Source organism: Triturus cristatus, chromosome 4_1, assembly GCF_964204655.1.
Source record: "Triturus cristatus chromosome 4_1, aTriCri1.1, whole genome shotgun sequence".
NCBI classification, from domain to species: domain Eukaryota; kingdom Metazoa; phylum Chordata; class Amphibia; order Caudata; family Salamandridae; genus Triturus; species Triturus cristatus.
The window spans coordinates 179,802,504-179,814,554 of record NC_140585.1 but is presented as its reverse complement, the minus strand read 5'-3'; the positions used below and the strand labels follow the sequence as shown (position 1 = coordinate 179,814,554).

The window sequence follows — 12,051 nt, the reverse complement described above, 5'->3', positions numbered from 1 at the left end:
ATGAGTTGGCCACACTTTAAACTTCTCAAAATCTTTTCCGTTTCATTACCCAACTTGATGCAACTAGCATAAAGAGCAGTGGGTAAACCTATCCTGATCCCTGGACTCATATAATGTGTTTCAAAGGGTTCCCTCACAAAAAACAGCTATAAAAACAATACAATGCTCAGCGTGTGAATTTTGGGCCCTCCTGGGGCTCTGGATTTATGAATCCAGCATAGAATTTGTGAATTGTATATATTGCTGCTGTGTTTGGCTGATGGTCACAAGTAGGACTTGGGGACACGCAGCATGGTGGGAGCAAGACCTGGCTGTACCAGTTGATGGCTGTACAAATCGTGGATTGGCCACCAGTGGAGGTTTGAGCATAGGGTCTGGCCAGGTATCAAGTCCTGTGGCCATCCCACATGCACATGGTTAACTGCATGCAGATGATTGAGTGCACGATCTGGAGCGCAGGCCCTGCAATCAACCCCAGAGCTGGAGGCCATGTTAGAAATTGGGTCTCTAGATGTCAAAGGTATTCACCCTTGCCAAGTAGGGATCACAGTTGTAGTCAGTGTAAGTCACAACACAACTTAAATCATCCTGTACTCACCCTCTAGTAGCTTGGCACACAGCAGGCAGGCTTAACTTACAAGGCAATGCATAAAGTATTTGTGCAATACCGCATACAGTAACACAGTGAAAACACAACAAAAGTACTCCACCACATTTTTGAAGAATAAAGCATGTTTTTTTAAAGGACCAAAACAACAAAAAGCCAAAGTATAGGAGTTGAGATATGGAATTTTTAAAGAAATAAATGTAGTAAAGCGCTGAGAAGCAAGTAGCACTTAAAAAGGTTACTTTAGGTCGCGGTGGACCGGGGCATAGTTGAAGTTTGGGGCAACCACAATGGAGAGCTGTCCAGCTACAGGATATGTAGGCCCTGGTGAACAAAGTACCGTTCCTGGTCACAAGCAGCGAGATGTGTTGATCCCAATGCAGTGTGTGCAGTGAGTCAGTTCCGAAGACGGGTGCCGGAATCGAGAGGTGCTGAGTGATGCTCTAGTTTCTGCCATGCAATTGGGGGCAAGCATCGATCTCAGCAAGTAGCAGTGATACACTGTCCAATGCGTTGGTCTATGGAGGCAAAGCGCTGGTTCTAAAGCGATGCACTTATTTTACTTCCCCAACCGGGTCAATGCTCTAGTTTTGCTGCACGCAGAGAGGAGATGGGTTGAAATTTGTGTTGCAAATGCCAGGGCCACTTCCACTGAGTCAGGCACTCGAGTAGAGGTACAGACTTTGATTTCCCTGACTCTGAAGCAACAGGAGGCAAGCCAACAAACCCTTGGAAATCACTTGGAAGAAGGCAGAGTCCATTTCTCCTTCAGCAGAGTCAGAGAGCAGCAGGCAGCAGGGCAACACACAGAAAAGTAGTTCTTCCACATCAGCAGTCCAGTTGAGTCCTTTGAGCAGCATAGCAGTTCTTCTGACAGAGCTTCAGGTGTAGACCCAGAAGCATGTGAATTGCTGGGGTCAGAGCCCCTATAGTTAGGTCCAAATATGTCTTTGAAGCGGGGGAGACTTCAAAGAATGACTTTGAAGTGCACTGGTTTCCCTTTCAACCCAGACCTGTCTGCCAGGCTATCTATCTGGGGTAATCAGTCCTTTGTGTGGGATCAGGTGACTACCATTTCAAATGTAAGGGTGAGTCCTTTCTTGCCTTCCTGATCAGGAAGGGCTATCAGAATGCAAATGTATGTAAATTAGTGCTCATCCACACCTAGCCGTCCTGTGTTTGTGGCTGTTTGGAGGGAATGCACAAAGAGTTTCTGCAACCCACTACAGACGAGTATTAGAGACAGGCTGCAAGGCACACAGAGCAGTAAAAGCATCAAAATGCCCACTTTCTAAATATGGTATTTCTGAAGTAGCAATGCTAAATCCAACTTTACCAGTAAAGAGGATTCATCATTACCATTTCAAAGATATGAAAAATGATGCAGCTACTTCTTTCTATCCAGGAATGTGAGCTTAAGGTATTTTAAGGAATTCCCAATGTTAGCCCATAGGAGGAGTAGACTTCACAGCAGTGAAAACCAAATGCAGCTGTTGTCACTACCAGGACCTGCAAAATGTAAAAGTACATGTTCTACCTTTTAGATATATAACACCCTGCCCTATAGATTACCTAGGGCCTACCTTAGGGTTGACGTATGTGTAATAAAAGGAGAGTTTCAGGCTTGGCAAGTTGTTTTAAATGCCAAGTCGGTGTGGGAGTAAACTGCACATGCAGGCCTTGCAGTGGCAGGCCTGAGACATGGTTAGAGGGCTACTTAGGTGGGTGGCACAAGTAGTGCTGCAGACCCACCAGTAGCATTTCATTCACAGGCCCTGGACACATGTAGTGCACATGTACTTTAGCACTGGTTAGCAGTGGTTAAGTGCCAAGAATAAAAAAGCTAATGAAAATGGTGTCAGAGAAATAGGAGGAGGTAGGCAAAATGTTTGAGGTGACCCTTCAGAGAGGGTCCTTTTCCAACAGTGGCGTTGGCTGCATAAAGAGGGTTGAGTGCAGGGGTTATCAAGAGGTGAAAGGCTAATGGCCATCTGCAGCCGTGGAAAGGCTGCCTGCTTAGAATTGGATGACAACCCCCACTTTACAAGGTCGAATTTAATGCAGTGCAGGTATTGTCTGCCCATGGAAGCTTAGAGGACATGGCCTGCAGCCAAACCCACTGTTAACAGGTGCAGACCATATGCAGTGAGTCTTGGCCAAATGCAGATTGTTCGGTGGAAGGTTTTGGCCTCCTATGGCTGAAGACAGGGTGCTGCCAGTGTTGGAGGGTTGGACAAAGGGCCTGGACTTTACATGACTTGAGTTGTTCCCAAGAGTACAAAACAGTTATCAACATGCCTTTAGCCATATCCATTCTTGTGCTATGCCCTGTATCTCCAAGAGAGTGACTCTGACCTACCCTCTCAAAACCTCTCATCTCAGCCAATAGGAATAAAATACTGGGCTTCATGTGCACATCACTTTTGTGGTCAAAAGCTCTGTGTTTTGCACAATTACTGGATTTGCTACAGCACAAATGCTTTTCACTTTGTATAAGCACTTTGAGGAGTCTGAAAATTCTTCAAAAATTGTAAAATTGCATTTTTTAGATATTTCGAACCACACACTGGCACAGGCTTGTTGGAACACATTAGTTGTGATTGAGAAATGGGTATAACTGATTTGTGACTGCTGCTATGATTGCACACCATTGACCAGTAAGACACCCCTGACTTTGGGTGGTTCTTGTGAATGGATAACTTAAAATGCAACCTATTAGATTATAAGTAACACTATCAATTACATACGCATTTGCAAACCATTCAATCTTGGTGAGCGACTAAGGCTAGTACAAGGGCCCAAGTTTAATTGTGCAATTTATTGATGAGCGCGTATGGACGAATAATCAGAATACCATACAGACTATAAGGGTTCAAATACATTTGGCATGCCCGATGACATAAACTGGAACAGGATGTGGACAGATCAAACAGATGCAACTTCAGCCCATAACTGATGAGCATTGTAACCCACACATTTGCAGCTCTTTTGACTTTATTACGTGTTTGACTTTGCCTGTCTCATTCAGCATCACTCTAAATCAAAATTAAACATTATTATCTCTCCCATATAAAATCATGAGGATCAACAGAGCCTTTTCCGAAGTGTGTGCTTCTTCAATAGAGTAGCTGTTGTCACAAAGACATCCTGTGCCTTGCTTTTCTCAGGGCTGCCTTGACTTCCTTGTTTCTCAGGCTGTAGATCAGAGGATTCAGCATGGGAATAACAGTTGTGTAGAACACTGAGGCCATGCGGTCCTGTTCCATGGAATACTTTGAGCTGGGTCTGACGTACATAAATATAAGCGTTCCAAAAAATAAGGTGACACAGATGAAGTGAGAGGAACATGTAGAAAACGTTCTCCATCTGCCTTTTGAGGAACTAATTTTTAGGATGGCATAAGCAATGCAGAGATAAGAAATTAAAATGAAGAGTAGTGATGCTACTATGAGGCCGCCAGCCACAAAAACCAACAGGACCACATTAATAGAGGTGTCAGAGCAGGAGAGCTTCAAAAGTGGTGGGACATCACAGCAGAAATGTGTGATCGTGTTACTACCACAAAAGTACAACTGGGCGGTACAAATGGTTTGAATCAAGGCATTAATGGAGGATACTAGATAGGCTCCGACTGCTAGGTAAACACAGGCTGACTTGGTCATAATTGCTGCATACAGTAATGGATTGCATACAGCCACATACCTGTCATAAGCCATGAGGGCCAACAGAAACACCTCTGAACCGCCCATGGTAGCAAAGAAAAACATCTGTGCCATACATCCTGCATGTGAAATCGTCTTCTTCTCTGACAGAATATTTACCAACATATTGGGAGTCACAACAGAGGAGTAACAAAGGTCAACAAAGGACAGGTTACAGAGCAGGAAGTACATGGGAATGTGAAGATGAGGTGACACACTGATCAGGAACATGATGCTGATGTTTCCCACTAAGGTGATTATATAGATATTTAAGAACAACAAGAAAAGTGGGACCTGCAGATGTGGGTCCTCTGAGAGACCAAGGAGGATGAATTCGGTCACTGAGGTCCCGTTTCTTCCATGCATTGTTCTGTAATGTGCATCAGGCTGGTAGAGCAATGGAGACTGACATGACAGCAGAGTCCTTCTCAGTGGTGGCACACAGGATGCATTTCGGATAGTGAAATATATGCAGAAATATGAGATTCCATGATGCACTTGTAGTGACAGTTCCTGTGTACACAGAGATCAAGAGGCACAACATCTAATCATGTCGATTGGAGCTCAAAGTTCTGTGTGAGTACTTCCAAGAAGCCACCTGGCCAATAAAAACAGATTTCAAATGTAGTATTAGTCATGGGTACTACTGATTGTAGTGAATTATAGGCAATGTGAGGTCCTGATTCTTACTGCCTGCAGATTTGCATTTTTTATGAACAATTGTCAAAGTGTGCTACTGTTGATTAAATTGTGTTAAAATGTAAGGTTTAAAGACCCGATAGTGCATGGTTGTCCTCATGTTCGTAGCCGTGCAGTGCTCCTACAGTGTAAAGGGAGGTTATTGTATTAAAAACAGTTTTACGGATATTCAATCACAAAACAAAAATGTACAAATTAATTTTCTTAATACTAAATTTCATTCCAGAAATTCTTCTTTTTACAACTGTTATATTTATTTTGATAATAAATCAATCTGGTACATTTAGGAAATACCTCAACGACAATACACAGAACTTTCAGCATGAAGCAGACCCATTGTTGAAATGAAACAACGGAAATAGATCAGCCCAGTATTGCATTTGCACTGCAATGGGTGGGAGAGCGACTTGCCAGTGTCAATGACGTACAAGAGTCCAATGAACGTAGGAATCTTACACCTCGGAAGTGTCAGTACACTGAGGAAACCAGTAGGTGACAGGACTTTTCAACGTACCCGAGAGGACGTCTCTTGCAAGTTGTATTATTTCCTTAGGAAGATGACCTTCAAATCAATGACAGACCTGGCTTTCTGGCAGCAGGTTATTCCCCTCAAGAACAAAAATAAGAAGAGGTCATTAGCAGTCTGGCAGGATTCAACATCATATTAAAAAAAGTGCCCGGTAAATTCACCAGTAGCTTTTCTGCCACATGATTTTCGTCCAGTTAAACCTTTTAAACATTTTCATAAGTCTGAAAGGGAGCCAAAGGTCATGCTTGGAAGACCCACCGGGGTAGATATAGGAACTTGTCACCTTGTTGCGCTGCGTGACAGGGAAAGGGAGGAACATGCCGCATTTAATTGAACGCAGCACATTTCTGACTTTTCTGCAGCTCTAGCGCCTTTCGGCAGTCTAGCGCCACCACAGACACCCTTGCATCCTGAGTGGCATATTCCTCTTTTAATATGTGCCGCAGAGCACATAGAAACAGCAAGTAATGAGATTAAGATAAATAAAGGTGTTTCTCCTTCTTACTCCTACCCTGGAAAGGCATATCTTTTTGGCGCATTCCCCTATTTACCAAGGGGCATATCAACAACAACTGGCGATAATTATCTCTAAGCGCACTTAGCGCTAGGATAATTATCGCTGGCTAGCGTGAATTTTTATCGCTGAGATAGCGTGATATTAGCAACGCTTATCTCAATAGCGATAAAAATTCTCACGCTAACAGGCTAACGTGAGATTATCGCTGGAAACCCAGCGATAATTTCACGTTACCTTGTTGATAGGGACAGACAAACTTAGCCATGATATCCTCCTTCCATAGGATATCATGGCTAAGTCAGAAAAATACCAGACGTAAAAAAGCAGCGTTAACCGCGGTTAGCGCTGCTTTTTTTGTCTCTAACAGGGTTAGCGACATTCTTGATAATAGGAGAAATGTCGCTTAGCGACATTTCTCCTATTATTTTACTCTGCAACGCCCCCTTTGCATCTCATTAGAGATGCAAGGGGAAGCGTAGAGTAAATGGGTGCTAACATGCAAATTTGCGTGTTAGCACCCTGTTGTTGATAGGGCGCTAGTTTTATCTCTCCTTTTTTGGCTTTTAAAGCCAAAAAAGCAGAGATAAAGCCCTTGTTGATATGCCCCCAATTCTGGTAAATCTGGGAATGTTTCAAAATTTGCGTGGGACACACACACTGCCCCTGGAATGCTTTTCTCAGGCACAGTAAGGCAACGCAGCAATTTGCACTGCGTTTCCTTACTCCAGAGTTATGGAGCCACTCCCGGGCCACGCAAAGTGGGCTTGCACGGCTTCATAAATCTCACTTCAGGTTAGTGTCGCCCATTTACCACGTTGCTTGGTCAAACCGCGATGCAAACTGGGTCATGGTTCAAACATGGTTCTTGCTACCTGAACATCTTTATAAATATGTTTACACGTTGTTTGCAATTTAGATTTACAACTTCTCTCCAAACATCTACAATCATATCCACTGCTTTGTCATTTATATCTTTGAATTAAAAACAGCTATGTACACTGCAAAAAAACAGTAATAAATCAACAGCATGAATAAGGACTCATGAGAAATGTATCAATGTTTGTTTCTGAGAGTGTCTGTGTGCTTGTGGTGACTTATATGGTTCGGTGAGCGCACGTTTTGGCAAGAAAATGTTTATGGGTGAGATTGTGTTTGCACATGCATTTTTGTGAGTGTTTATATTTGTGAGTGTGTAATGTGTGTATTGTTCTTTGATGAACAAATGTGTTTATCAGTTGCTACAGCTTATGAGGATTTTCACACAGTGTTTTTGTTTAATGTGACCTGGTTTTGTATTGCAGAGATGCACAAATTCCATACAAACAGTAGTTTCTGTAAGTTGAAGGACAATCACACATGAATGCCTATTGATAACCTGCCACTGTTGGATCAGCCCAGTGTAGCACCTACAAGATTAGCACGTTAACTCAGATGGTATGTTTTCCACTTTTTGGGACTGAGGGATGTGATCCGTAAACAATGGGGGTCTATAAATTCGGCCTGCAAGGTGCAATCTGGGGGGAGGCTTTTATTCAGCTTGTGTTATACATTTATGTTTTTTATAATCACATTTTATTGTTAAATAATACTAATACACCAACAACCATATCCTGCCCAGATCCCTTTACAACGTCCTCAATGCAGGGTGGTTAATATGAAAACTGGCTCATCAACCATTGTGAAGTCGCTACTAAGCCCCAGCAGCAGCTGCTGCCCAAAAAAATTGGTGGGGCAGCCATCTCCCTAGAAAAATCTCTCGATATTATGACCTCCCTGAAGTCGGGTTCTCCGTCCGACCCCTGCCCAGCTAGGATTCTGAAGAAGATTGCGGAACCCCTAAACCCGGCAATCAACTCAGTTAGTAACTCTTCCCTTGGACATGGAATAGTACCCAGCTGTTGGAAAAGGGCCAACATTATTCCGCTGTTGAAAAAGCCTTCAGCCGATCCTGCGATTGAATTCAACTACAGGCCTATCTCCCAGCTGCCTTTCTATTCGAAGGTCTTGGAGAAGTACGTTAACTCCGTACTAACAGACTTCATAGAAGGTAACCATGTGCTGCATGAGAGTTAGTCGGGCTTCAGATCCTCTCTTAGTACAGAAACAGCCTGGAGGTTTCTGAAACTATTAAAGCTCAGCTGGACAAAGGGGGCAGCGCTGTCTTAATACTGCTGGATTTGTCCGTGGCCTTTGACACCGTGCCCCACGACCGGCTTCTGCATAGGCTGGCAGAGTGTGGGGTTGGGGGTATGGTGTACAAATGGTTTGCTTCCTTCCTTAAGGAGAGGCAACAGGAAATCTGGTCTCTGCCATTTTCAGGACCTATCACCTCAATGCAAGTAGGGGTCCTGCAGGGCTCCGTCTTGAGCCCTACCCTTTTTAATATATATATGGCCCCTCTCGCTCTTTTGGCTGAGCGGCATGGAGCAAAGATTATTTCCTATGCCGACGATACGCAGCTCCTGTTCACTTGTGATAAAGGAGCGTGCTTTCACGAATGGGAGATAAAAGAATGTCTCACTGAGGTCTTCGCGTGGCTTCGACGGAATCAACTTAAATGTAATTCGGAAAAATCTGAAATTATTGTTTTGGGTTGCTCCCCTAACGAGGACTGGAATGAATGGTGGGCCAGTGATACGTCCCCTCCTTCGGCCCCAGTCAGCGTGGTCAAAAATCTAGGAGTCAAGCTGGACTGAAGGCCCAAATCCAAGTGGTCGCCGGCACCTGTTTCGGCCTGATAAGAATGGTAAAGAACTTCCTTCCTCTCTTACCGATGGAATCCCGTAAGATCGTGGTGCAAGCCTTGATCACATCTAGGCTGGACTATGTTAAAATCTTGTATCTGGGGCTGCCTGAGTATTTGCTCAATCGGCTGCAGGTTGTGCAGAACGCCACGGCCAGAGTTATTCTTAGGGTAAGTGCCAGAACACGTATGTCACCTCTCCTGGAAACACTTCATTGGCTCCCGGTGAGGGAAAGGGTTCAGTTTAAGGCCTTAGCACTTGCCTATTGAGCTTTCCACGATATGGGTGTTGTATACATGAGGAACAGGATCCAAAGTTACCAGCCTCAACGGGTCCTTAGATCCTCCAAGCAATCTCTTATGGTGATTCCTAAATTCACATAATCTCGGATTAGAGGAAGGTCTTTTCAGGTGCATGCTGCGTGTCTATGGAATGAATTACCTCTATATCTGAGGCAAGCACAGGACATGCTGTCTTTTAGGAAACAACTGAAAACATGGCTGTTCCAACAATAACTTCTGGTGGGGTAGTTTGTTATGTGGTTTCTGCCATGAGATCAGCGCCGGGACACTCCGTGTGAGTATCGTGCGCTTTATAAATATTTAATTAAATTTCATTTCATTTCACAACACACTTACCTGCTTCTCCTACTGCCGGCCGACTCGGTGCTCCCCTCTTCCAGAAGTCTCTGGGCCAGCGCAGGCTCCTGGACACCCCAACCAATCCAGACGCTGCACTGATGCTGTGAGGGCAGCACCTGGATTGGACAGAGGAGCCTGGTTTGGTGCTCACGAAGGGACTTGGAACCTGTGTCATTTCTCCACCCAGCTGTACAATACATCTGGGTGGAATAATTCTAAGTGCACATATCTGTTTGGCAGGCCTAAGATGGCCAAACTGACATACGCACTTACAAGTGCCCTCCACTCCCAGTCCCTGGCCAGTGTTGAGAGGATTGCCTGACCCCGCCCTAGACTTGGCAGCATCAGCTGCCAGTGAAAAATAAGACAATAATAATTCTGAAGTGAGCAACGTTTGTCGCCATTGTGGAGGATCTGCCACTGACTTTGTGGCCATGCTGCGTTGTGGGGGGATTAATTAGTAAATCTGGGCCATCATGGTTTCTTGCAATCAGATAGCCCAGTGCACTCCTTGTTTTATCACGTTCATGTTGTCTCAAGTTTCATTTGGTTTTAGCGTGCGTCCCGAGTCCGTGGTTCGCCCTCCTACCACGTGAAATGGATAATGAACATATGAATATGGGAGCATCACGTGTCTCCCTTCCCGGAAGCACCGCTCATAGTGCCCATTGCAATGAATGAACCACAATTACATTAAATTCGTTGTTTTTCCTTTATTCAAGTTACTCCAATGTTTTCAATATTTAATTCCGTTTCATTCTGTCACATGAAAAGCCATTTTATGAATCTTTAATTCTAATGCAGTAGGCGTGTCCATCCGGACCTCTTTCTTCTACAGCAGGAACTATACATAATTCATCCTCGATAGTGAATAATTTCCAATGCATTTCGGGCCATGTATTGTGCCCTTCGTCAGGGATTCACTACAAATGTAAATAACAGAAATTAAACTGTATGTTTACACGAACATAAATTATACTGGCTCAGAAGTCACTCATTATGTATCGGCGTCTTCCCTCTAGCTGATCAACATAAATAAAACAAATCTCCCTCCTTTTTTTAGAACACCAATTTGTAATAAAACATTAAACTGTTAACCCCAATACTTAGATTCATAGGTTCTATGGTGCCCCTCAAAGCCAGCCTTGTAGAACTCCCCTCATACCTGTCATGCGTATAATGGCATCATTCCTAGTTTGTTGAACTGTCTAACTACTCTCTAACACCTGCTTTCCTTTTAACCACGTTAACCATGACTCCTCCGCGTCTATTCATTGGTCATACCCGTTTTACTGCAAGACCCATAATTCACCTCGATGAATTAACATTACATTACATTAAAGCTTCCACCAACTAGATTACTCCGCCCACCCATACGATGTTAATAACTACGCCATTTCATTAGATGTATAATTGAGCATTTCTCAAATGATGTACATTTGTTCTACATTGCAAAAACTGCTCATATTGCCCATTGCAATGAATGAACCACAATTAAATTAAATTCGTTGTTTTTCCTTTATTCAAATTACTCCAATGTTTTCAATATTTCATTCATTTTCATTCTGTCACATGAAAAGCCTTTTCATGTGACAGAATGAAACGGAATGAAATATTGATTAGATGTGGTTCATTCATTGCAATGGGCACTATGAGCGGTGCTTCCGGGAAGGGAGCCACGTGATGCTCCCATATTCATATGTTCATTATCCATTTCACGTGGTAGGAGGGCGAACCACGGACTCGGGACGCACGCTAAAACCAAATGAAACTTGAGACAACATGAACGTGATAAAACAAGGAGCGCACTCGGCCCTCTGATTGCATGACACATTTTTTCAGCCCTACTTCGAAGTTGCACCCACGTTTACAAAGGAAAAAGAAAAAGAAAGCGGATGGTCACATGTGAAACCATTTCTCCTCTCAAGAGGGAGTTAATTTGAACTGCTCCCAAGTTAACGGACATGGGGGATGAAATGTCGTTATATTGAACAGCATATGTTTTCACCTTATGTTTTCAGTTTTTGCAATGTAGAACAAATGTACATCATTTGAGAAATGCTCATTTATACATCTAATGAAATGGCGTAGTTATTAACATCGTATGGGTGGGCGGAGTAATCTAGTTGGTGGAAGCTTTAATGTAATGTAATGTTAATTCATCGGGGTGAATTATGGGTCTTGTAGTAAAACGGGTATGACTAATGAATAAACGGGGGAGGAGTCATGGTTAACGTGGTTAAAAGGAAAGCAGGTGTTAGAGAGTAGTTAGACAGTTCAACAAACTAGGAATTATGCCATTATATGCATGACAGGTATGAGGGGAGTTCTACAAGCCTGGCTTTGAGGGGCACCATAGAACCTATGAATCTAAGTATTGGGGTTAACAGTTTAATGTTTTATTACAAATTGGTGTTCTAAAAAAAGGAGGGAGATTTGTTTTATTTATGTTGATCAGAAAGAGGGAAGACGCCGATTTAAGCATTTTTTAAGAAAACGAATACATAATGAGTGACTTCTGAGCCAGTATAATTTATGTTCGTGTAAACATACAGTTTAATTTCTGTTATTTACATTTGTAGTGAATCCATGACGAAGGGCAAAAAACATGGC

General features: G+C 43.2%; 1 protein-coding gene across 2 annotated transcripts; it reads right to left on the bottom strand.

Annotated features, from left to right (window-relative positions):
• Nucleotides 1–3,741: 3,741 nt before the first annotated feature.
• On the bottom strand, nt 3,742–11,504 carry LOC146853866 (olfactory receptor 5AP2-like). Of its 2 annotated transcripts, XM_085650423.1 has the most exons (2): nt 11,485–11,504; nt 3,742–4,663 (listed from the first exon to the last, which is right to left on the bottom strand). In XM_085650423.1, exons 1-2 carry the CDS (start codon nt 11,502–11,504, stop codon nt 3,742–3,744), a joined length of 942 nt encoding a protein of 313 aa, XP_085506549.1. The 2 variants fall into 2 exon arrangements, with proteins under 2 accessions (XP_085506549.1, XP_085506550.1); XM_085650424.1 differs by lacking the exon at nt 11,485–11,504 and having other exon boundaries at nt 3,742–4,674.
• Nucleotides 11,505–12,051: the final 547 nt, after the last annotated feature.

Coding starts and splice junctions, on each gene's coding strand:
- LOC146853866 (XM_085650423.1), bottom strand. CDS start 11,504: ATGAGCATTTCTCAAATGAT. Junction 4,664..11,484: donor ATGAGCATTTCTCAAATGAT/GTACATTTGTTC, acceptor AATGCATGGAAG/AAACGGGACCTCAGTGACCG.